Source organism: Phoxinus phoxinus, assembly GCF_949152265.1.
Source record: "Phoxinus phoxinus genome assembly, chromosome: 5".
NCBI classification, from domain to species: Eukaryota; Metazoa; Chordata; class Actinopteri; order Cypriniformes; family Leuciscidae; genus Phoxinus; species Phoxinus phoxinus.
In genome coordinates, this window is record NC_136880.1 from 24007939 (window position 1) to 24035051 (window position 27113).

The 27113-nt window shown below is 38.6% G+C and overlaps 2 protein-coding genes across 6 annotated transcripts; both read right to left on the reverse strand.

Annotated features, from left to right (window-relative positions):
* Positions 1 to 1675: 1675 nt before the first annotated feature.
* Positions 1676 to 15692, reverse strand: inhbab (inhibin subunit beta Ab). Of its 5 annotated transcripts, none has more exons than XM_079613541.1 (3): positions 12589 to 15692; positions 10618 to 12412; positions 1676 to 3913 (listed from the first exon to the last, which is right to left on the reverse strand). In XM_079613541.1, exons 2-3 carry the CDS (start codon positions 11024 to 11026, stop codon positions 3111 to 3113), a joined length of 1212 nt encoding a protein of 403 aa, XP_079469667.1. In that variant the 5' UTR covers positions 11027 to 12412; positions 12589 to 15692; the 3' UTR covers positions 1676 to 3110. The 5 variants fall into 5 exon arrangements, with proteins under 5 accessions (XP_079469667.1, XP_079469668.1, XP_079469669.1 ...); XM_079613542.1 differs by having other exon boundaries at positions 10618 to 11293; positions 12251 to 15692; XM_079613543.1 differs by having other exon boundaries at positions 10618 to 11296; positions 12251 to 15692.
* A 595-nt stretch (positions 15693 to 16287) lies between these two features.
* On the reverse strand, positions 16288 to 26935 carry afg3l2 (AFG3-like AAA ATPase 2). The gene is made up of 17 exons (XM_079613538.1): positions 26676 to 26935; positions 25845 to 25938; positions 25672 to 25749; positions 25470 to 25588; positions 24730 to 24882; positions 24549 to 24623; positions 23751 to 23875; positions 23309 to 23582; positions 23076 to 23213; positions 22838 to 22991; positions 21642 to 21749; positions 19865 to 19990; positions 19670 to 19780; positions 19411 to 19526; positions 19107 to 19307; positions 17953 to 18147; positions 16288 to 17838 (listed from the first exon to the last, which is right to left on the reverse strand). Exons 1-17 carry the CDS (start codon positions 26766 to 26768, stop codon positions 17596 to 17598), a joined length of 2403 nt encoding a protein of 800 aa, XP_079469664.1. The 5' UTR covers positions 26769 to 26935; the 3' UTR covers positions 16288 to 17595.
* Between the last annotated feature and the right edge of the window lie 178 nt (positions 26936 to 27113).

The window sequence follows — 27113 nt, forward strand, 5'->3', positions numbered from 1 at the left end:
ACAAGTAGACCAAACAAAGATGTGATTGCCTTTTACGGCACTATAAAGGCACGCATGCATGTGACGCATTGGATAAGTCACCAACAATACTACACATGCACTTTCAAAGCATGTATTGTTTGTGTATATAGGCGGACAATTAAACCTTCATGTAAACACCCTCAAGCCTCAATATGATCAAGAGAACGTCTCTGTACTGTACAAGTTTTACAAGCCTAATTCGAAAGAGAACTGACCTTGACCTATATTCCTTATTGTAGTTTTAAAGGCATAAGTTGAAAGTACTTGTCACAGTAAAGGAGGCAAAGAGATATGATTGGTGTGATCTTTGTGTGTTTCTATGGCGAGAGATTTATTTCAAATTATGACGTGTTGTGTTGCTGTGCTCTAAATGGCATGAAGGGTTTATGGGGAAGAGATTACGTCCTCCTCTGAGAGAGGCTCGTTTTCACAGGACCTGTGGGGGTTTTATTTGCTGAGTGATGATAGCAGTAATTACCTTTCTACCCCTGGGTCACATCTCTTATCCTGACACAGCAAGCCCAGGCCAGTGTGCTGACAAAGTCCCTCTGTAAGTGCATATACCTTTTATGCTTTGACTATGTTAAATGGAAAACTACATACTTCTAATACATATTGGTTTGTGACTTGCTGTTCAGAAGTTTGGTTTCAGATTTTTTTTTTTCAAAAGAAGAAATTAATTATTTTATCAGCAAATACATTAAATTGGTCAAAAGTGACACTAAAGACATTGCATGTAATGTTCAAAAATATTTCAATTTCAAATAAATGCTGATCTTTTGAACTTTGAGTCCTGAAAAACGCATTATCACAGTGTCCACAAAAATATTAATCAGCAGCACAACTGTTTTCAACATTTATAATGATAAAAAAAAGTTCTTTAGCACCAAATCAGCATATTGGAATGATGAAGGATCATGTGACGCTGAAAATTAAGCTTTTTCCAGCACAGAAATAAATGACATTTTAAAATATATTCAAATAGAATAGTTTCTTTTTTTAAATTGTAACAATATTTCACAATTTTTACTATTATTTATCAAATAAATGCAGCCTTGGTGAGGATGAGACCTTTCAAAAACATTTAAAAAATCGTACCTACTTCAAATTTAAACGGAATAGTAGCTTCAAATCTGAGCCATGACGGTGGATTCAATCAACATTACACTTAATCACATTATTTAATATAATCTAGCACAAATAAGACTTTAAAATAAAACGATTTCAGTATTTGTTATAAATATAAAAATATATATATACTATTTGTTTTTTTTCTAAAATGATTTAAGCATTTCTGTGACAATACAATATTTGTTTCTTCTCAAACATTTCATTGCAAAAAAAAAGAGAAATACAATATTTGTCTTTTTCAACTCTGTTACGCTGTTAAAGCACACAGCACTGTTTTGTGAAAGTGTACTTTTTCCCAACATGTGCAGCTAGTTATGTGTAACCTTGTTAACGAAGTTAAAAGTTAGCATTAAGCATTTTCTGAAAAAATCAGGAAATCTCATATAAAGGAAGCAAGTTTAAGTTGTTTCTCTGATGCCTTACAATGCAACCTCCCATTAGACAGCTTTTGCGTGGATAAAAAGGAGTTTACACTAGTTTGCACAGCATATGGTTTGGCTGCAATGCTAATATTTAGGGTTAAGTGACAGATTGTAAATTGATATTTACATATATTATTGGACTGCGTTTAGTGAGAGCAAAAGTACCTTGCATTTAGTGTTGAAATAATGGTTATTATCTGGCCTGGTAAACACACACTGTTGACTTAAACCAAAAAGGTGAAGTTGTACAATTCAGCTTTAATAGTGAAGCAAAGAATACGCTGCAAAATAAATTAGATATAAAACATGACAAGCACATATTTTGATTTGTTCAACATATCACCATATGTTGCATAATTCTACATAAAACAGATCAAGTTCCTTTAGTGTCTTGTACTTTGAACCTGACAAAGTAGATTGCCATTGCCAGGACATTGTTTCTATCTCTCTCTTTACTGAATATTTCTGTCGAGAACAGCGTTCGAAGGCTAGGCTTCAGGTCAGAATCTAAAACCTTTGTTATACATTGGTAGAGACAAACACTGTCAAAACACAGAGTAAAAAGTATTTTAACATTGAGGCTGTTAAAAAAAAAAAAAAAGAACAAACAAAAAAGTTATTTTATGTGTTATATTGAGTTAATGGTTTGTTATGTTGGCCATACACTGTTGTTCCTAATTTAAATAAATTCACAGAGCTGGGCATTTAGTTGATTTGCTCTGAGAATGGGAGGTGTATGGTCTTTGGTTTATTATGTGTAAGTTACAAATGCATATAGTTCTAGACTCTAATATGGCAACTGGAATGCGGCCCATTGCTCTGGGGATCACATATTACGAATGTTGGCTTAGTGCAAATTTATATTACTTTTCATCAACATTCAGAATGTTTAGGAGGAAAAATAATAATAATAATGATATAATAATAATAAGTGATTAGTAATAATAATAATAATAATGTAGTTTGGCTCCAGCAGCTGGTCAAACTAATTTTTGTTCAAGTATTTCTCATAAGAAGAATGAAATAAAAACCACTACTTTAATATGTACTAAAAAAATGTTTTTGTGTGTGTGTGTGTGTGTGTGTTAGAGAGAAAAGGGATGACAATAAAAACAATAAACAAAAGCTAACAAGACAAATAATAATAAAAAAGAAGAACATCCAGTAATAATACTTGACTTGCATAGAGTTGCATGTTTTTTCTGCTTCTCAGAATATACAATTCCACACTTCAAAATAAGTCTCTTTATTGCAGTGCAGAGAATCAGGGCTGACACTTTTGACCTATGCACCCGTTCCCTATCAGTCTCTGTCTCTCTTCATTAAAAAAAATATATTATGCTTTATTCTCCTCCGTCATTTTTATGTGAAAGTGCCACGAAGACCGCTCCAATAATTGGTCCTATTAGAATGGTCTGCAAACAAATAGGTTGCCCGAGTTGGCAGCTCAGAAGTTTGTGGGTGAACACAGATCGCCAATCCTCTGATATGTGCTTTGTACCAACATTTAAGTGTTTGTTAGGAGCTCATGGCATTTTATGAGCAGCCACACTCCTCCACTATCATGTTCTGAATGTCTTTCTTAATGATCTTCTGCTCCTCGTTGTAGTAGAGCATGGACATGGCCCGTAGGCGCGTTGGCACGCAGCACGACTTGATGTTGGTAAAGGGGCTGTACCCGCGCATCCGATAGTGATTGATGACGGTGGAATGGAAGGAGAGGGCAGAGCCTGTGATGCTGGCCACATGGCTGGGGCAGTCACCCTCGCAGTAGTTAGCGTGATATCCAGACGGAGCGATGATCCAGTCGCTCCACCCGATGTCCTTAAAGTTGACGTAGAACTGCCGTTTACAGCAGATGCGGATTTTGCCATCGCACTCCAAGCCGCGCTTGCTGCGCCGGTGCTGGTGATCCTCGGCTGGCTTGAGCACGACCATTAGGAAGGGTCGGTGAGATTGTTCTCTCTCCTTGCCCTTGTTCCCCTCTGCGGGCACCAGGATGGGCACGGCACCAGCTTCGGCACACAATGGACAGGAGACACGGAGACTGAGCAAACTGCTGTCCCCGTCCAGCAGAGTCTGGACCATGCGGGGCACGGGTAGCGTGTGCCAGCCGCTGCGTCGTGTGTCCACAGTCTTCTCGGAAACCACCAGTTCCTGGGGTCCGTTGGTAGAGCCTGGATCGACTTTGCCATGCTGCAGGAGCTGAAGGGACACCTTCGCCTTCCCTCGGCTGCCTTTGGCAACCTTAAGAAACAGCCACACATTGGCCTGCTCCACCACGGACAGCGTGTTGCCCTCCTTAGAAATGTCAAATATCATGATGTCAGGGGCATCTCCTGTGAATGAAAGGCATGAGGCAATTGGTTAGTTTTGGTATATTATGCTGTATAAGTTGATCAGTTTATTAATGACATTCTGTTAGAGCCACCAGATGAGATACTGCTTAACAGCAGAATCAGAGTACATAATGCCTGCTGTACTAAATTGTTTCTGTCTTTCTGTGAGAAAGGATATCTAATCTCCACCATCTGCAGTCCTTCGTCAACACCTAGACTCAGTCCATTTAAAACATTTCCTGCTCCTAAAATCCTGGCACTCCATTTGTGTACATAAAGCATGTATGTTATGACAAGGGCCTTCCCTGTGCACGTGACTGTCTGCTAAATGCCAGCTCAGCATCAGTAACCCCTGCTGATTTACAGACTCAAGATATTGACTCTCCCCCCGTCAACAGGACAGCTATTAATTCAACTGTTTAGTCAACATGTCCACATTAAAGAAATCCTGTTATCTGATATAAAGGATAGTCAGCATAGCTTCGAAAACACCTTCTCTAGAACTCAATCTTTTATAATGCTTGTCAATGTGACACTGAGATATCTATCTAGACCAATACAGTTGCAGGTTTACCATTACTCTGTCATCTCATATGACACCATATAATAGTGAGCTATGAAACTAAAGAAGGGTCAATTCAGTAATTTCACATAAGTCTAGACCATTTTTTATTGTTTGTCTATGTATACATGTGCGAGACTGAAGTCTTTGACCATTGTGATGAGTCTCGCTGTTTGTTTTTCCAGCATATCGCGCCATGAGCTCTGTGTTTTCAAGACGCCGTTTCAACACCTTACATCTACATCTTCAACACGAGAGCAGTCCCTTATTAATTTGTGCTGTGATTGCCATGCTATTATGAAAATCTGCCTGGATGAATTACTATTTAAAGCTCATGAAAGCGCTCTGAGATCTCTGAGTAACTTAACTGGACTGTCTGTTCTCTTCATTGAATCTCACATTGTCAGAAAACTCCCACGAAACACTGAATGGACTTAACACATAACAGGAAGAACTATTTTTAAAGCTTGAAGTGTGTAGTTTGGATGGTTAAATACTTTGTCCTATTCCAATTTAATATGCAGATACAACCACAGCCGTCGATTCATCCCCTCAAATATAAACACTGAGGCTCTTTGAAGCACTGTGGCGCTTTCAAAAGATCTTTGTCGACTCAAGCAATGGCATGAGTTTAGGGCGAGTTGTTGGGAACAAATGGTGTTTCACCTTTAAACTGAAATGAAAGCCAATATTCCCTTACTCTGGATTAAGTTGTCAAACAGATCAGTGAACAATGCAGTGCCACCATACAAATGTGAATCTGTTTGAAGTTTCCGTTATGCTCCCATATAACCGGTTACTTTATCAGTTGGAACACCTTTTTAATTCTGCTTGCTTTGAGAGTTGTTGGAAATTCAAGAATACAGCTCATTAATTGCAGATTAGGGGGATGTCCCATGTCCTTATGGGAATGAACAATGTTTTCCCATAAACATTTGTAGAAATACTGCAGATGTTTTCTGAGAAAGAAACAGCACAGGACTCGTTTTTATTTGCAGATGAATGCGTCTCTCTCTCTCTCTCTTTCTCTCTCTGTGTGTCGCTATCCAGCCTGATCTCTTATCAGAACACCTCTTAACTCGAACAAGAGCTGCAGTGTGTGACCCAAGTATAAAGAGTTGGCCTCTCTTTCCATATTAAAAGGCAACTGCTCTTTTGCCACTGTCATTTGTTTCCTGAGCCAGTCTTTCACTGTAGTTGTGTTGTCTTTCTTGTAGGTTTAAAAACAACGCCACGTGTCTCTGAGGGGACAGGGTCTGTCTGGGTGAGGAGGACACTTCAGAAGCATGTCAGTGGTACTGCAGATTCGGGGCGAAGGTCAACTGTGCCCGCTGTCACGTAACTCACACTGATTTATTCCTCTTATTTGGACACTCTTATCATATTGTCTCTAATCTGTATCTGTTTTATATGTTGAAAGTTTGCTATAGTTGTGTCTGTGCACTGAAATATCAAGGACAAGATTGTTTTGAAAATGGCAGAGTTGCATTTAAACCATTTGGGTATAATCTGCTTTATGCACTATTAGCGTAACTAGTTGAGCATGTAGAGTATCAATTGTTTACTTGGTTACATTCATGCAGTAGGTCTTTTAATAAATGAAACACTGCCAAAAGACTTGAGATCACTCAGTGAACACTTTCTGATAATATCTGGACTAAAAAAGCCTCTTTTTTTTTTTTTTTTTTGCTTAGGTAACGCCTTTATCAACACCAAACCAGATACCTACAAACTAAATGATTGACCTTTATTAAACTAAAATAATCAGACACTACAGAAGAAAAACGGTTAGATATTGCATTGAGTTTGACATTTGTGTGAAGGATGAAAATAGAATAATATAAAATGATAGAGAAAAAATTAAGAAATAAGAGACTGTTTAGATGAATGCACATATGTCCTGCTGTGAACAGACCAAACTTTCACAAACTATTTTGTTTTCTTTTCTTAAACTATTTAAAACTAATAATTTAAGTAAGTATTTTAAATTGTAAATTATTCCTGGGTTTTCAGCATCATCGATGCGCATCGAGTCACATGATTCTTTCAAAATCATTCTAATATGCTGATTTGCTGCTCAATAAACATCTATTATTATTATTATTATTATTATCAATGTCGAAAACAGTTGTGCTGCTTAATATTTAAGTGGAAACCATAATGTATTTTTTGATGAATAGACTGTTAAAAAGGACAGCGTCAGACTATTCAAAATTGGTGTCAGTCAGATCATTGAATTACTTTAGAAATAGACTCAAAATCAATTGCTTTTGTGTTAGATAAAAAACAGCATCCACCCAAAACTGGTGTTAACAAGAAGCCTCTCTGTAGTTGGATATATTGTTGTACTAGGATATCACAGTCCCTGATCACTACAACAATCACCTGATGACCGCAGCACAAAACATATTCTTCACATAACCAAGTGTTATCTTGCATTTACCTATAATACAGTCTTGCACTGCTTTGTCCTGTACAACACACAAAGATATCACCTATCTGTCCTCTAATAATGAAGCCTCAGGTATGAATCATCAGGAGACAGGGTTGACACAGGGGTCAGAACAGGAAATAAATAGTTAATAAACTTTAAGACCTGCTGAAATGCACTGTCAACTACTTAGCAGTTTCAGGAAGCTGCTCAGAGAGGCAACAAGCCAAGCTAACCACACCAGATCGGCAAAACTTTCCGAGATCCAGATCATCCATATGTGTGAAGAACTAGAAGATTATTAACGCGAATTCCTTCGGTGTGTCAGTCTTGCTCTTAATCCATACCTTCAGACCTTTGTGGGTGAATCACAACTGCTATAACCATTTATCCTTTTCAGAATACCTGGCACTGGAATGTCAGTAAAGGGATAGTTCACCCAAAAAACACAATTTAAGGCCTGTTCACAACCAGGACTTTAAAGATATCTAATTTCGTGTACCACAAAGAAAATAATGTCATACAAGTTTGGAACACCATGAGGGTGAGTAAATGACTGAATCTTTGGGTAAACTTTATAATGTTTTTTTTCTTTTCGCATTTCAAACTTTTGATGAGTCCCTGTTTCTCAGACTCATCCAATCTCTCCGTTTCATGAAGATACTTTCAAAGAAACCCCGACCATTCCACACACCAACAGAGCAGCCCAGAGTAATTACTGGGCCCCATATTTTGATGAATGGAGCAATTATGGCCAGCTAACAGCCCTGTGGGTTTTGTATGGGATCGAACCACCCCATCCCTCTCCCCCACTCCCCGGAGCATCATTAACACCCCTGCAATCTCATAAAGGCTCTAAGGGGCCTTTTTTAATCTTAGGTTCATTCAAAAGGTCTATTTATAGCATCACGGCATTATGCACGTTTATGTAAGCAAATGGGCACAATAGACAGCGCCGTCAAATGTTTGCTGGCTCCTTGCGCTAAATGATGATAGCTGCAATTAACGAGCTGCGGACATCGTCCCATTAAGCCTGTGCGGGACTGTTGGTGGTCAATCTGTATATAAGAATCAGATGGGACCGCCAATCTACATCATGGCCGGTGCTGGTCTAAAGATAGGTCAGCCTTGTTATCTTTAGAAACACTGCTATATTGTTTTTGCAATAAAACAAAACCCTGATGCCATGAGATTGGGCCGCTTCAACCATCCGCTTCCGTACCCCATTCAGACAAATGTTGTTAGCTTTTTTTTTTACAGCAGTGTCATGCTGATTTGTGGATCAGTGACATTGTTATAAATAAGTCATGAGGAACCAATTAAAAATGGAATGTACTTGTGGATCTTCCCATCCCAGACTTAGTCTATTGAACCAACTAGGACGTAGTGTTTGTTAAATACGGCTCCAAAAGGATATTTAATAAGGAAGAGCATTGTTTGTGCCATTTTTGTTTTTCCCAAACACTCGTAAAAAAATAGATGGCTGTCTATTGGCTACTCTATCATTAGACGAACGACACAACATGAATAGCATATCATCAGGTCAGCAGACACATATTTTAGAGACATTAGATTTAATATGAGCTGTATGACATTTACAATGAGTGATACTGTGTAAAAAAAAGACCTCCACATGAGTGTGAAAGGCACAGTTCACCAATAATGAAAATTCTGTTCTCATGTCATTTTAACACAAAAGACTTTTGATGAACATTTGGGATCCAAACAACATTGGACCTCGGTAACATTCTTCAAAATATTTGTTGTGCTGTGTTTAGAACAACATTAGGGTGCGTGAATGATGACAGAATGTAAATTTTTGGGTAGACTATCCCTTTAAGTAGACTTTCAGTGAATACTTGACATAGTTTGGATGCAGAGCAAGATAAAGTGTTAATTCTGATACTAAATCGCTGTCTCTTCTGTGTCCTTTTGCTTGACAGAACTGAAGATGTTTAAGTGGCTACATTGAATAGCTGTTAATAGGGGCATCATTTCCTCATTTCATTTCAGTAGCGCGGCGCCGAGAGCGCACAGTCAGAGTGTTAATACTCCACAGCTGCAGTGCATGTGTTCCCCTTAAGATGACTCTCACTCCTGCAGACCTCCGCTAACACCTACCTGAGTGCTTTTTAAAAGCACTCCTTCAAAACAGTAGTCTGAATGGAGCCATTTGTGGTGACATCCACTGTACATCATATAATACTGTAATCTTAAATATGGAAACCTACAAATGGACAGTCTTGAGCATAACTGTGTGAATTATGTGAAACTTGAACAATTCGAAAACTGAAAATTACCTAAAAAAATCATACTTTTTATCCATTTCACCTCATAATGGAGGCGTGGATTTAGATAAAACAGTCCGACTTTATAATAACATTCATTAATGCAATATTAAACATTATATAATGCTTAACAGATCAGTTTGAATTCAATTATATTAAATGTTTGGGCTATACCATATACTATACTAACAACAGGTTCAGTTTCGAACTAGTAAATGCATTAGGTATCACGAAAAACAGCATTTATTATGATCACCAAATGCATTTATTTGATCAAAAATAAAGTAAAAACGGTAATATTGTGAAATAGTATTACAAATTAAATGTTTTTAATAAATTAATTCATATTTTCAGCATAATTACTCCAGTCTTATCAGTCACATGATCCTTCAGAAATCATTCTGATTGGATGCATAAGAAACATTTCTTAATATTGTCAATGTTGAAAACAGTTGTGCTGCTTAATATTTGAGTGGAAACAATGATATATTTTTCAGAATTAAAAAAAAGAGTAGGCTAAATTGTGTCCACAATTTACTAATTCATTCCCTCGATTTATAAACCGTGCGCACAATTTACTATTTTGTTCCCTTGATTTGCTATATCGTGCGCAAGATTTATAAATCGAGGGAACAAATTAGTAAATCGTGGACACAATTTACTTTTTTTCTTGCATGTAATGTGTGGGGCTCTGTAGAAAACAGGTGTGCTGCTTAATATTCTTGTGGAAATGGTTTCTTTGGTGAATAGAAAGATCAATGAAGAGCTTTTTTTTGCATTTATTAAGGCATTTATTAAATCTAAATCTTTTGTAACATTATACATGTCTTCACTGTCACGTGGTATGATCAATATTCATCCTTGATGAATAAAAGTAAAACCATTTTTTTTATCTTTTTACAAATGTTTGAATGGGTATCATTGTTTCCACAAGAATGTTAAGCAGCAAAAACTCCTTTTAAAATTGTAAGTTATAATAAGAAATGTTTCTTGAGCAGCAAATCAGCTTATTAGAATGATTTCTGGATCATGTGACACTGGAGACTGGAGTAATGATGCTGAAAATTCAGCTTTGTCATCACAGGAATAAATAACAGTGTAAAATTTATTAAAATTGAAAACAATTATTTTAATTTGTAATAATACTTCACAATATTACTGTTTTTACTCTATTTTGATTAAATAAATGCAGCCTTGATTAGCATAAGAGACTTCCTTCAAAAACATTAAAAAAAATATGTTTCCAAACTTTTGACAGGTAAATGAATTACATTTATATTGGTGTTACCAAGGTTTTAAATCCTAGCAATTCATTGCATGTCACAGTTTCTCCACTGTCGAGCCCAACAGGTGAGAGTTAATCACTTAGCACCCCATTAACACGTCATCACATATCCTCATAAGGCACTAAAGCATCCCTCACCTGGCTCGGCGAAGGTGATGATCTCAAAGGGCTGCTCCTCAGGTTGCTCTCGTTCCCCGAGCCCTCCTCCGTCTTCCTCCATCTCCACTGTGCCATCCTCACCCACCCGTCCCACGTGCAGCTTGCGGATGGCGTTGAGCAAGGCGGCACGGGGCACCGGGTGTGTGACATTGGGCCGGGTGTTCAGATGCAGCATGTTGAGGATGTGCCTCTTGACCGCCTCCACCATGTCGGTCTGCTCCTCCGAGTCCTTCTGCCTCTGGGCTAGAGCGCAGGACGGGCAGGGGGTCACGGGATCATCTGGCTGCCCCGCACCTTGAGAGCCGCTCTCGGCCGGCGTGGGCGAGCAGCCCCCTGACAAACAGCCGGAGAGCAGCAGCACCCCTGTCACGAGCGTGAGAGAGGACATCCTGAGTGACGGCAGACACGCAGCTCGGTCCTGTTCTGCTCCGCTGCCAAGATCAGAGTCACTGGGCTGGCTTGTTTGTCAAATCGATATACAGAAAGTGGGAGCCAGTCCAAAATAATCCTTATCTGAATGGAGCGGTCATGGTGATTAAAAGTTGAAGAGGGCTGAAGGAAGCGCTGCTGGTGCTCTCTCTGGGCTCGTCCTGCAGGTTGATGAGCTCCGGGTCGGTGTCCGTGCAGCAGAGCTCTGGAGAAACCTGACGATGCACTGCTGCCCGTGCCGGAGTTGAATGGTTGAGTGGAAAGTGGGCAGGGTTAGACAGTTCTCTGACTCTTTCTTCAGCACTCTCTCCCTCTCTGGCTTCTCAGTGTTTGTCCCCTCTCTCTTTCTCTCTCTGTAATTATACCTTCCTCCTCTTCATCCCTCCCTCTCACTTTATTACAATCTTTCTCACTACTGACTCACTGACTTTTTCATCTCCCTCCCTCCCTCTCGTTCACTCTCTTCAGTGACTCCTCCAGTAACATGTACCATTTTTTTTTTCCTCCGGAGAATCTAAGTTGCTCTTACGCACTCTCTCTCAGTCTCTCTCTCTTTTTTCCAGCAATCATTCATCTCTCCAGCCATCAATCCGTCGGCACCTGTTGTGCAGGCTGGCTAACTGTGGAATAATGTCATGAGGAGGGAAAAGTCGAGGGTTCAACATGATTATCATGGCTATCTGTGTGCATAACACGCGTGTAAACACACCGAGCGACTCATTCATGCTCAGTTAGGCGCACACACAGCATACGGACACGCTTTTCATAGAAAAAGACATGGGAAGGTAATGAGGCTCTTCTTCAACATCAAATGAGCATTGAAAATGCCAAAACTGTTATATTTAATCAATCATTCAGTTAGGACTAACATTTATAAGAATTAAAATTTTCTATAAACACATTGCTGCCAATGTAAATAAACCTAGAATCCTACATTAATCTTTTATTTATTTATTTCATGTCTGCATCTATAACATCATAGTGATGCATTGCAATGACATCACTCGACTCCCTCTTGTGGTTGTAACACGTGCATTCTCTATCATTTAAAATGGTTTTAAGCTGTTATTATCCCACAATACAGTAAACTAGGCAACAACTAAAAAAACAGTACAATTAAGAGAAACAAAACCCCAGAAGGTGATTTAGCACAGGAATGTTCATGACTGCAGAACAGACATACCGCAGCGTTTCTCCAGATGTTTGTGGAGTTCAGACCTCGCGCCTCCAGAGACCAATGAGGGCTGTTAGTCGGCCACGATGTGTGTATGTCAGACAGATGCACGCTGGTCCATACATGTGTCTGCTTGAGCTGGAGCGCATCTCACCTTTCATTCCTTGGCTCCTGTGAACAAACATTACTCACAGAATAACTCAGTCCCTCATGAGCTTCATTTTAAAAAACACTCAATCATGATGGCTGTAGGTGAAAGTCAAAGTCAGGTGAGCAATAGCAACCTTATGAACACTATCATTCAAAGTTTGCAGTTGGTAAAAATGATTTTGAAAGAAGTATCTCACCAAGGCATCATTTATTCGATCAAAAATACAATAAAAGCTGATATTGTGAAATCTGTCTCTCATTACTCCAGTCTTCAGTGTCACATGATCCTTCAGAAATCATTCTAATATGCTGATTTGCTGCTCAAGAGACATTTCTTATTATTATCAATGTTGAAAGTAGTTGTGCTGCTTACATTTTTTTATGGAAACTGGGAAACATTTGTTGAATAGAAAGTTTGTTTTCTTCATAAAATAAAATTTTGTTACCGTCACTTTTTATTTTTTAACGTGTCTGCTGAATAAAAGAAGAAGAAAAAAAACTTGCAGACCACAAACTTTTAAATAGGTAGTATTATAGTCTGTTTAGATAAAAACAAAACAAAAAAACATCATTATTCTTCCATGTTGTGCCTATAATCAGCCAAGATGTCTTGTTTTGATTTAAGAGTGGACGCTGTCAATTTTTGAAGTAGGGATTTTTTTTTAATGACTCAATCTAGTCATTAACAGCTTAAAGGGAAAGTTGAACCTGAAAAACGAAAATTGTGTCTTAAATTACTCACCCTCAAAAATGTATTTGTTCTGCTGAACACAAAGGAAGATATTTTAAAGAATGTTTGTAACCAAACAGTTTTCCCATATGGAAGTCAATGGTGCCCCACACAACTGATGGTTATACTGACATTCTTCAAAATATCTTCCTTTGTGTTCAGCAGAAGAAAGAAACTCATACAGGTTTGGAACAAATTGAGGGTGAGTAAATGATGACACAATTCATTTTCATTTTTGGCTGAACTATCCCTTTAAAGAGAGAGTTCAACCAAAAACGAAATATCTATTCCTGGTCTTGTTAACACTTAGAAAGGAACACAACACTCCAATAGATCCTTCTCAACTCTTAAACACTTATAATAGCATTGCCACATGTTCGCCTGGGCAGCGTGTGTGGTGAGTTTGCTATTTCTGAAGGTTCCCATAAGGTGGTGTCATCACACATCCTACTGCCTGCCATGCCTCCTCTCTCTATAGATGACACATAGAGGGACTCTGGGAATGAGTAAGACAGGCTTCATCATCTGTGCATTCTCACGTGTTTCTACTTCTATATCATTTTACAAATGCGTATCATTCCTTCGATAACTTTAATCAAACCCACAGGCCTTTTTTGTTCTTTCCTCTGGAATTCAGAACACAAATATGACAACTACTCTCTGAAAGTTGTTATAAATGGCTCTTAACTGTAGTATTCGTGCTCGTGTTATGGTATGGTGTCATAACCATGAGTCTGATGATGTAAGGAGTTGGTGTGTGTGAGTTTTGGCAGGATAGTCCTCACCCACTACTACACTTCTGTATTAGTCAGGCCTCGCTGAGTGACGCTGTGGTACTGATGGTAGGCGGGATCCCTTGCTCTTTCTCTTCATCACTCTACCTGCTCCACCAGACGCCGATCATCACCAATGAATCACCTGCAGTCATGTTTGCAACTTTCACTGCCAACTGCCTCTGCATCTCCTGAAGCAATCACGTTTTTACATGTGTCCGTGAGAGATTCTCTGTCAGAATGAGTAACAGTTAGTTTCCCTCAAACTTCCTAAAGTAAACTTGTAAACTTGCTGCGCAATGCAAACAGCCAGTCCTTTTTGAGATTATACAAGATAGTCGTATAGCACATGTATACTAAAGGTTTCGGTTTAATAAGTTGTTTGTTTTTGAAAGAAATTCATACTTTTACTCATGCAAGGATGCATAAAATTGATCAAAAGTGACAGTAGAGACGTTTAGTGTCACTAAAGATTCCCATTTCAAATAAATGCTGTCCCACAGTTTCCACAAAAATGTCCAACAGTCCAAAATGTATAATTATAATAAATGTTTCTCGAGCAGCATATTAGAATGATTTCTCAAGGATCATGTGACACTGAAGACTGAAGTATAAAAAAAGGCTTCTTTCTAAAAACTTTTAATAGGTATTGTAGATTTTACATTTGTTACCTTAGACACAGAAAAATGACTTTGTCTCAGAACAGTATACTTATCTATACCTATACCTTATAAACATAATGCCTATAAAAACAGTGTGGTGTCATGTGTAGTTTTAAAAACAATACTGGTGCAGAAATGACACATTTCACTTTCAAGGAGGATGATTTGACCTGACCAGGAGACGAGGTCTGCTAAATTGAACACACAAAATGTCCAATTGTCCAGGTAAGATCAATATAGACAAGGACAAAGGTCTCAAATGGGGACTTAAAAGCTCCTTTGACTTTATAAAGCTCTTCCAGGACGATTTTGACTCCAGCAGTTCCCACTTTCCCGAGGCGAGATGCTAATCTATGCAGGTGATGTCACAGTGTGGGGAAGACTTTCATTTAGTGCTGAATCAGAGGAGACAGCGAGGGAAGCCTCTTCATGTTTGCCTGGTCTAAATGTGGACATCCTCCCCGGCAGGCGAGCGGCTGATTCATACTGATGTTTAAACTGGAGCGCTCCAGTAAATGTTACGCCATTGGAAGTGGGCTGTGGTGTATTTTTGAACGCTTATCACGAACACTCATCACGAACGCTCGTGTGAATACAAATTTGAAGCCCGTGCTTTCTTTGAACACATTACCAGATTCCCATGAGGGTGCTGCAATTGTTGAGAGAAAAACTATGATCCATATTTGCTTCCAGCAACAGTTCAAAACAAAGAGTGGAATTTCTCCTCGTTAAAATCTCAGGGCTCCAGACAAACAAAATTACGAGAGTGCCATCGGCCCCTAAAAGGAAATGTGTAGGAGCCAAATTACTCCTTTCTTCAAACTTCAGTTGACAAATTACAGAATCGTTCGAAAAAAATCTTTGTTCAGAAGCACGTTACTCGTCACATAAACTAGCTTTTTAATTGTTTTTATAAATTTGTTCTAATTTCAAATCACTCTTTCTTGTGATTCTGACTATTTGTTATGTAAATCAGTGTTATTTTATAATTATTTATATACTAGTATAGTGTTTCTTTGTTATTTATATTCATTTTTGAAGTTGTAAATAAAAGATTACACTTTACAAGAAAATACGGTAACACTTGACTTAAAGTCTTCATGTATAATGCATTATAAAGGTATTTATAATGTACGTTATAATTAATTATATCTTTTCATAAATAATTGTAACCAAAGTTAAAATGCATTTTAATATTTGCAGATTTCTTGTTACATATGAAATTTAGTTTTAATGCAGCAAACTTTCTAAAGATGTAACAATGAATAGATATGACAAGTATTGTAACGTATCCAAGTATCCAAAGCATTATAATGTGCATTACAAGGCATAATCTATTCATTAAAAATACTTTTTATAATGCATTATATAAAGGCTTTAAGTAAAGTGTTACTGAAAATACTATTTCAGTGTTTCCACTTCAAAATTTCATTTCTTTAATAGCTGTTTTATCAACTGGTTGTTTGTGTAAAAGGGTGGTAAATTTCGCAAAGGAAAAAGCATGTTACACTGTGTAACATGCTTTTTCCTTTGCGAAATTTACCACCCTTTTACACAAACAACCAGTTGATAAAACAGCTATCACTGCAACAATTTCCAGTTAATTTCGAATCCACATAACAAAAAATAAATCCTTCAGTGAGGAAGTCAGTTGTGAACTCATGAACGAATCTGAATGATTCACTCACTGAATCTGATTCAAACGTTAACTAATGAGTGCTGTTTTTGTGAATCTTTTTTGGCTGAGTCAACAAAAATAACCTTTTCATAAGAGGTATTTTCAAAGCTTACCTATTCATCAGTGCAAACTTGATTTTTTATTTATTTTTGTTGCTGTCGGAAGCCGTGGACCTGTGCTTCTCCTAGCAATTTCAAGTCCATGTCCCAAACAAAACAAGTCATTTCATGCCACGCATAGAGTTCTCAAGAACTAAACAAAAATAATTTAAAGTTTCTGTAGATTTATTCAGGTTATTGAATATGTTCAAAACCTTTTTCACAGAACAAAATACACATTTAGATGTAGTATCAAGCAATACCTGCTGAAGTCACAGAAGGTTTAAACCCTCAAAGCTGGTTTGGTGATTTGGATTTGTACTGTAGAATAAACACTGAATCTCAAAACCACACACCTTCAAAAGCTCATCAACATAATGAACTACTTACTGCTTCTGCATTTGTGTATGTTTGCATCCTATTTCATTACAAATGCGACTTATTATGCAACTATTTTGATTTGAGCTACAGTTGAATCAATCTGTAGGCTATCACAGAGAGCAGCTGCCTGGGGCCATAAATTATCCAAATAAACTTCAACAGAAGAAAAGACTGTCATTCAATTACAGGATGTGATCATAAACTGCATAAAATCACATGGAAACCAAAGCCTGACACCCATGTCAGTGCAAATCTGTGAGAGAAGAGAGTATGTTAGTTAACACGAGTGACTTTGTGCTATGTTTACAACATTCATAATCGTATATATCAGTCTTTTAGACGGCCGGTAAGCAAGCAGCACTGCAAAACGAACTTTCAGAAAGCTCACGAAATTGAGGAAGATTTGAACTGGGATCCTAATGATTAGAAAGAAAGAAAAACACAACCTGTGCGTCAGGTGATGCAAAATGTTTCTTGTTAAACGTCAAGATATATATATATTGTATGTCTTCTTGGTCATTGAAGGGTACAAATGAAATGACTAGAGAATCTTTTATGACAAGCTACAGTTCTTTTGCCTGATTTTTTGGCAAAGCGCTGAGATGTCATAAAATACACTTCAACTTCAACAGAAAATGTTCTGATCCTTTTCAAAGCTGTTTCAATTTTGCCGAAACACAATTAACTTCTGCACATGAAATTTTGTATTTCATAAACACCCTACTGTACACAATATAAGTCCGATGCTTTCTACTCAGTAAGAGCCCTTAAATCACAGCTCTCCTGAACAACAGGGTACTTGCCTCAGTGTCCGTCAGACAAGCGTTTCCCATCTCATAAATAAGTGCTCTGACCCTTCAGGGTCACAGTGAACGGATGTCCTCAGAAGGGCATGCCACCAGTGATCTGTCGGGCCACCTGCTCCTCCGTACTCTCCTCCTTCTCGCTGCCTCGCTCCTTGTTCCAGTCCTTCAGGCCCTCTGGCAGTGATGTGTCCTCGTCCATGCCCCCCGTTCCCTCCACAAAGTCTTCATATGTTGACTTTTCAGCAAACGGCCTTCGGCCCAGAAGCTCCACCATGTCGTTCTTATCCAGCACCTCCATCTCCAGTAGACGCAGTGCCACCTAGTGGTGAAGAGAGAGAATTACTGTTGCTGTCTGCACAGTTCTTTTCACATGACGATGTGATGAAACCGACTCAATGTCAAACGCATTGATCCTGGTAACGGCCTGCCATACCTTCTCCACCTCAGCCTTCTTCTCAGAGAGCAGCTGAAGTGTGCGCTCATAGGCCATGCCGATGAGGTTTCTGACCTCCGTGTCGATGAGGCGCGCCGTGGCCTCGCTGTAGGGTTTCTCCAGAACCATCTCTCCCTGCCGCGGCAGATCAAATGACACCTGCCCCACCTTTTCATTCATGCCAAACTGCACAATCTGTAGACGGAAGAGTAACAGTTTGCAACTGGGGTCTGTGGAATGATTTATAAACATGCAATCATTTCACACCCCCACACACCCCCCCCCCCCCCCCAAAATAAATATATTTCACTATTTATTTTTGAATAATTTTTTTTTTTACATTAGCTGGCTAAAAAAATATAAATATACATAACAATTATTTCTGAAATAAGTGTGAAATATTTTTCCAATTTAAAATAAATATTTATATTTTAAGATTTTAGCCCTGTGATGGCAAAGCTAAAATTTCTGCATCATCACTCCAGTCTTCAGTGTCACATGATCCTTCAGAAATCATTCTAATATGATGATTTGCAGCTCAAGAAACGTTTCTTATTATTATCATTATCAATGTTGAAAACAGTTGTGCTGCTTAATATTGTTGTGGAAACTGACACATTTTTTTCATGAATCTTTGATGAATAGAAAATTCTAAAGAACAAAATTGATTTGAAATAGAAATCTTTTGAAACATTATCAATGTCTTCACTGGTATTTGTGGTCAGTTTAATTTATCCTTGCTGAATAAAAGTATCATAATTTCTTTTTTAAAAGATCCCAAACATTTAACGGTAGGTATTTATACATGTAGTGGTGATCATGATTACTAGATTATTTTTTAGTTAATGGTGATTTTACAAGCAGTGAATTTTGACTTTACTAAATATAAATTCAACTATATTTTCCAGTCAAAATGCATTCTTTCATTCTTAAGGAATGAAAATAAAACAATATATAACAAACAGCTTTTATTGACATTCTTCAAATAAAGCCTTCAATAATATAGAGACAGCCCTAAACGCCGTAAAACAGCACAAATTCAAAAAAGTTAGATCCTATCAAATGCCAATCAAAATGTCAGGAATCATCCACTGCTATGTGTGAACCACAAATGATACTTTCCAACGATCAAATCAGATAAATGTGTGACCCACCTGTGCATAGGCACTCTGTGTCACCTTCTTCAGGTCATCCTGTGCCCCTGTGGTAATGCGGCCAAAAAAGATCTCCTCAGACACACGTCCACCCAGCGTCATGCACATCCTGTCCAGCAGCTGCTCCTTGGTGTAAAGGTACTGCTCTTTAGGCAAATACTGGGCATAGCCCAAACCCTTCCCGCGCGGGATGATGGACACCTGAAATGACCAACGATATGACTGAGTACACTGAAAAAGCACAGTTTCAGTGCAGATTAGCATCAAGAGTATTAAAGTACAGGTGAGTAAGTGGGAGTTTTACTTTAAGCAAAGGGTCAGCATGCTCAAGGAACCAGCCAGCTACAGCATGACCAGCCTCATGGTAAGCCACGGTCTTCTTCTCCTCTGGCTGCAGCACCTGTGTCTTCTTCTCAAGACCTAAACATGCAGAGAGCTTCTAATTATATCAACTTCACACCAAAACTATGCATGCCGTCTAATATTGTAATATCACATTTTGCTATAAATATGTTCGACCAAAAATTTAAGTGCGATTTTCAAATTTCACACCTGTCACTTACCCCCAATTACTCGTTCGATGGCCTGCTCAAAGTGTTTTTGGTTGATGGCGTCAGAAAGGTGGCGGGCTGCAATTAGCGCAGCCTCGTTGCACACATTAGCGATGTCCGCACCTGTCAGTGAGCAGTGAAGCTCAGTTTACAGCTCATAAACAACTTTTGAAACCCAAATAAAAGGTATAAAAAGTCTTTACATGCCTGAAAAACCGGGTGTAAGAGCAGCCATTTTCCTTGCTAGATTTTCTCTGTTCAAGTCTGCAATCAGCTTTAGTGGTCTCAGATGGACTTTGAATATAGAGGCTCTGCCTTTGATATCCGGTGGTCCTGCAATTATTATGCATTATATAAAATATACATTACCATTCTACATTTTTTTTTTTTTTACATTTAGATTTTTATTCAGCAAAGGATGCATTAAATTGACAAAGAGTGACAGAAGAGGCATTTATAATGTTACAAAAGAGTTCTAGACTGTTCTTTTGAACTGTCTATTCATCAAAGAATCCAGACACATTTTGAATTATAATTTACATAAAAAACTACAAATATTAAGCAGCACAACAGTTTTCAACATTGATAATAGTAAATGTTTCTTGACCAAATCAGCAAATTTGAAGACTGGAGTAATGACTGCTGAAAATTCAGCTTTGTATCACATAAATAAATTACATTTGAAAATATATAAAAATAGAAAACATTTATTTTAAATTGTAATAATATTTCACCATATTACTGCTTTTGCTGTATTTTCAACAAATAAATGCAGCCTGGGTGAGCATTAGAGGCTTTTCCAAAATATTTGTAAAAATCTTTACGACCCCAAACATATATATTTATTTATAATGATACATTCTCACTTAATGAGGAAATTGCTTTTTATTAGGTTGCAATTTAAAGGGTTAGATCAGGATTTTAGACATGAATCTCTATAGCTTCCCCATAAGCAGTGTGGTGCATTGACCATGACTTACCCCCGACAGCGTCCTGTGAGCCGAGCTCCGGTCCAGTTTTGGTCAAGATGAAATTAGTCCGGCAAGTTTGCTGGGGTCACGGCAATAAAGCTTTTTTCTTCTCAAATCAATATGTGTTCAAAAGAGTGATATATTTAAAGCACAAAACCTCTGTCTATGGAGAGGTCAGACCTCGTAATGGCTTAGCACTATTTTCTTCCCCGTCATATCACTGCGCGCTGCCGCTACCTACAGCCAGCTGCGAGCTGCGCAGGCGCACACCACTTTTTCAGTTGTTCGGCAGTGTTTACAGCAGTGTTTACGTGCTCAGAACAGCTACACGAACGAGCTAATATAGCTACTCACCAAGAGCGATCAGTTTGTACAAGCTTTGTACAAAATGGTGCGGACTTGTGACTATCCGGACTGTACAAACAAAGATGTGGCGCTTTCTCCTCACACATTTCAAAGATTTCCTGTGGCAGATGTTGCTCTGAGGCGACTTTGGCTCATTGCTCTGGGCTTCAATGTGAACACCAAACTGGCGAAGATAAAGAAGCTTCGCGTTTGCAGTGCACAGTCTGACATTTTATCTTTCTCTTTACGAGTTGTAAACAAAGTTACACGAGCGCGGCTCGCAGCTGGCTGTAGGTAGCGGCAGCGCGCAGTGATATGACGGGGAAGAAAATAGTGCTAAGCCATTACGAGGTCTGACCTCTCCATAGACAGCGGTTTTGTGCTTTAAATATATCACTCTTTTGAACACATATTGATTTGAGAAGAAAAAAGCTTTATTGCCGTGACCCCAGCAAACTTGCCGGACTAATTTCATCTTGACCAAAACTGGACCGGAGCTCGGCTCACAGGACGCTGTCGGGGGTACGTCATGGTCAATGCACCACACTGCTTATGGGGAAGCTATAGAGATTCATGTCTAAAATCCTGATCTAACCCTTTAAGTTTCTCCCAGTTGAAATGGTATAATGTAAAATCTACTATTACCACAAAAAAAAAAAAACTCTCACCGATGTATATCTGTCTATCAAACCGCCCGGGCCTCATCAGAGCTGGATCTAGAATATCTGGTCTGTTGGTGCCTGCCAGCACCACAACATTGGTAGCAGTGTTAAATCCTATACAGGAGAGAAAGATATACATTTGCATGTAATTACATCAAATCATTGTATTACCGACTTTAAATATTGCTATGATCCTCTACACATGAAAGATCTAGGGCCCTATTTTACCGATCTGAAATGCAAGTATCAAACGTGAAACGCAAGAAACTTTGTGGGCGGATCCCGGGCGCTGTTGCTATTATACCGGCGGGATAGATGACTCTTGCGCTCGACGCAAATCTATAATGGGTTGGTCTGAAGTAGCTTCATTATTTATAGGTGTGGTTCTGGCGTAACGTGAAATAAACCAATCAGAGCGTCCTCTCACATTCCCTTTAAAAGCAGGCGCGCTTGTTCCAAGGCGGATTGCTATTATAACACGCCAGGAGCGGTTCACAGCCGAGGAGACCAGTGTTCTCGTCAGGGCCGTAAAAGACAGAGAAGTGACATTGTATGGGGATGGGAGAAACCCACCCAAATTAGCTTCGGTTAAACAGGCGTATAATAATTTGGGTAAATGTGTAATTTTTTTCACATCTTCATGGACACAACAATGATTTCCCTTGTGTGTTCATATTTTTTAACTTGTAATAATGTATGATTTGCAAAAATGAAAACGGTGCGGCGTCTGTTTAGATTAGAGAATCAAAGTGTATGCGTGTTGTTCACACGCTACATAATGGCCAAGCATGCACGCTTAAAATAGCATATGACTAGCGCGCAACTGTCTTTAGACTAGATTTTTCCTGGTCAGTGGCGGAATTGTTTTCTCAAACTGCAAAATAGCACCAGGGAACTTTTGCGCCGGAACACGGCGCCTCTTTTCGCTGAACCGCCCCCGGGAGCGCAAGTTCATTCCCTAATTTACCGACGTGTGTCTGTGGAGGGAAAAGTTCGCTGTGCGCGGGTGCAAAGTAGGAATGATAAATGCGTCGGTGTACAAGGTCATTTGCGGGGTGCAAGATAGGGCCCCTAGAGTTTGAGACCAATAAAACACTCATAATTGGATTAAGATTTATGACCCAAAGAAATTATAATGTATAAGAACATCTAAAATCAAAGCACTACTCAATCATGGAAACTACTGTTTGTCAGATACAAACCATCCATCTCTACTAGTAACTGGTTGAGTGTGTTCTCTTGTTCACTCTGTCCACCGAAGTTGCCTCTGCCTCTCTTTCTTCCTACAGCGTCGATCTCATCTATAAAGAGAATGCATGGGGCATTCTTCCGGGCTAATACAAAGAGATCCCGAACCTACCCAAAAAGAGAGTGTCACACTGTGAACTAAGTTTGCTGAAGACCATAAAGCTCCTAATAAGATACAGAAAATGCACTTACCCTGGCTGGCCCGACCCCTACAAACATCTCTAAGAACTCTGATCCATTCACAGTGATGAAGGGAACGTTGGCCTCTCCTGCAGTCGCTTTAGCTAGTAAAGTCTTTCCTGTGCCCGGGGGTCCAGTCAAAATAGCCCCCTAAACAAGTAGATTAAACAGTCTGTTGAAATCTCAGCTCACTTTTACTAAATTACAAGTCAGTTATGCAATGTTATTTAAAAGTCTTGTGCTACCTTTGGAATCTTGGCACCCAAATCCTGGTACTGTTTTGGGTTCTTGAGAAAGTTAACAAATTCCATGATCTCCAGCTTGGCCTCCTCACAGCCCGCCACATCCTTGAACTTGACGTCTATCTCGTCTCGTAGTACTTTGGCAGTGGTCTCACTGACACTGAAGAGACCACCCATTCCCCTCCCCGGCCGCCCTCCTCCGGCTGGCCCTCTCCTCAGCATGAACAGCAAGAACCCAATGATCAGTACGGTGGGAAACATGCTAAGGAGGAACGACCTGAAAATGACAGAAGAATAAGACTGCATTTAAACCTTTGGTTTGACTGAGGATACCAAAAACAATTCTAATGTCCTCTCCTAAATTATTTCTTGTCCTATCTTTACATTATCTCTAAATTGCTTCCAATAGGTAATGTATAATTGCACATTTAAGTCAATGTCTCACCCATCACTTTCTGTGGAATAGACCACCGGCAGTCTGTTCTCTCCTTCAATACCCATCTCTAGCTGAGCGGTCTCCAGGTTCCGCTCAAACGTGTCCACGCTGCCGATGTTGAACCACACGTATTGCTGTTTGAAGAAAGGATCACAGTTCATTGTGTGTCATTATCATGATAGTCTTTATAGACCTGAGAAATTAATAATGTACATACACTATGTCACATACACTATCAAAAGTTTGTGGTTGGTAGGATTTTTTTCATGTTTTTGAAAGAATTATCTTGCCAAGTTTGCATTAATTTTACTTTATCAAAAATACAGAAAAAAACTATAAAATTGTGAAATATTACAATTTAAAATAAGATTTTAATATTTTTTAAATATTCTTATTTAAAATATATTCTTTATATTCTTGTGATGTTAAAGCTGAATTTTCAGCAGCCATTAGTCCAGTCTTCAGTGTGACACTGTTTTCAACAGTTGTGCTGCTTATACATTTGAATTCTTTGATGAATAGAAATTTCAAAAGAACAGCATTTATTTAAAATCTAAATCTTTTGTAACATAATAAATGTCTTTACAGTCACTTTTGATAAATTGAATACATCCTTGCTGAATAAAAGTATTAATTTCTTAAATATATATATAAATAATCTTACTGACCACAACATTTTGAACGGCAGTGTATGTCAGCCTAATCTGTGCTGGCTGACATATTTATATATTTGATTATATAGCCATTGCCTTGGTTACAAATGCCTATCTAAACATTATACACATCCTCCTATCAACTTAAACTCACCCCATCAACTGGAGTTTTACCAGGAGTAAAGATGACTTTTACATATCGCTTGTTTACAACCTCCAATCTGTCAACCTAGAAAAGATACAATACATAATATCACAGGTCAAAGTTGAACTGTAGCTAGAAAGAAACATCAAACAACATTAATTGAAAACTCAGATCAAAAATAATTACATACCACTCCTTTAGCAAGGTAACCATTTACAAAGTCTTTCCAGGTGACCTCCCTTCCTCCATCTCGAAAGAAGAAATAATATGTGACCGCTGCCCAGAAGGCCGCTCCACATAGGAAATACAAACGAAACTCTTTATCGTCCCACGGCACATCACCCTGCATGAGAGGGACAGAGAAATAAGGACCTGTGTTTAAAATCTGAATGAAATAGAAATTCACTCTATGAATGTTATTGATATTATTGTAAATGATTCATGCATGCATGTTTCATGTTGTCGTTTTTTGTTTGACCTTGTAATTCAAAACGTCATAACTCCGGTGAAACAGAAGACTTCTCTCTCTGGTGACTTCTCTCATTTAGTCTGCCTAAACCCACCCCTTCGTCCAATCAACAACCGATGGACAGAACCAAATCCCTCTCTTTATCAATAATCCTTTTCACTTGGATGTGAAAATCAATACAAAAGAAAAGATCTGTCGCTACCTCTGTTACATTGCGACTTTGGGAGTTATGAAGAAGTGCTCTGGGAAATTACATGATGTGCATTTCAAGATATTCTTCAAAACCATTTTAAGTTTGAATTCATTTTTAAATCAATGAAAAATAAATTCAAAATAACATGAATGTTGTAGTAAGATAATTATCAAATCATAAAAGAAAAGAAGTACTTGGGGTTAGTATCACGACATCTGCCTCAGTAAATAAGAGTAGTAAACAAGCGTTTTACTACAGAATGTTTAACCTTTTGGAGACGGCTGTACCACGTGGATTCATCTTTCCGCCCCCCTCTTTTTCCTCCTCCGCCGCCTCCACTACTTCCACCTCCACCAGCGGTCTTCTGAGCATTGGTTGGTTTGGGCTCTAGGTTAAAACAGATACAGAAAACAGAATGGCATCATATAAAAGCCTATTAACTTGAATTATAAGCTTATCAAAGATATTACCTTTGACTTCTGCGTTGGATGGCTTTGCCTCACCGTTTTTTGGACCACCATTTTTATTAGGAAAGTATTTTTCAAATCCTTCAATGCAAGAAGATAAAATGCAATTAGCAGAAGAGTCTAGGTATAACCCAGTTTTAAGCACCTCAATGTCAGAATCCATTTGATTTTCACACCTTTGGGAGGTTTGGAGCATAATCTTCTATAGGTGCCCAAGACCTGAGAGAGCAAAGATCTTCTGTCTAGGACGATTTGTCCAACACCCTGAACCTTCGAAACCAAATACATTGAGATTATTAATATACATAATCACCAGTGCTGAACAACAGACTGCTGTAAAAATGAAACGATACTCGATTAACATTTTGGTCCCTCAGATTGCCAGACTGAAAATATTATGTTTCAAAGCCTTTCCTTGGTTTACTGAAAGAAGACCGTGGCGTTGACATTGTTCATTGCTCTTGAAGGAGTTTACTCTCCTTTCTAAGGTTCTCTTGAGGGATTTGCCAGTGAAGCTCAAATGCCTGAAGTATCTTTTCAGTGTAAAAGTGATTTTAAAGGTTGTGACGTTAGCCCACCATTGGGAATTATGTAACTACTATTTTCAACAGATACTATGAAAACAAGCAGTGCAATGGCAATAGGTTCTGAATTGTTTTTATATCTATAATAACAATGTTTACACGAATTACTGAAACATTAGACAAGCGACGACGAGTCATCAAAAGCTGTCTCGTTCGATTTGACGGTATAACAGATTTAATGTGAAGAACTGTGACATAACGGGTTAACGTAAACGTTACCCAACGCAATGTCATACAGGCCGACCCTTGTTTACTATCAACCTCTCCGGTCTATAACACCGCAGTCTGCATCAGACAAGACAATCCGATGACACGAATGATAAAATGCATATTTGTAATATCAGATCACAGCATTTGGTGGAGGGGTGGTGCATCCATGGATGATGAAAGATCCATTGCAAAACAGTCAAGCTGCAAATTTACCGAATGAACGCGGTTTGTTGATCTGACATTTGGCAGCAGGGCGTGAAGAAGGTTTCTGCAGCCTCTTGACAGATGCAGATATCGGTGTGCCATTATGGCACTGTGCGATTGAGACTCTGATCAGTACAGAAAACAAGACATCGGACGAAAAGTTTTGACAACATGAACTTGAAATTGACTGCGGTCCATTGCGATTTACTTCCGGTGCGCGCTGGTGACGCACTCACTGTAAATATCCATGGTTAACCCTCTGTGGTCTGGTGTTAGTTTCCTGCACATTCTCTCTTTATTACTTAAATGCGTCATTAACATTACATCAAATAAATTAGCAGAATTAAAATATCCCCTGAACACGTTTTCTATTGCTGAATTAAAAGTCATTTTGATATATTTTTGGTTCTTCAAGTGATAAAGTCTTAACACGTCACCCGGTAAAAA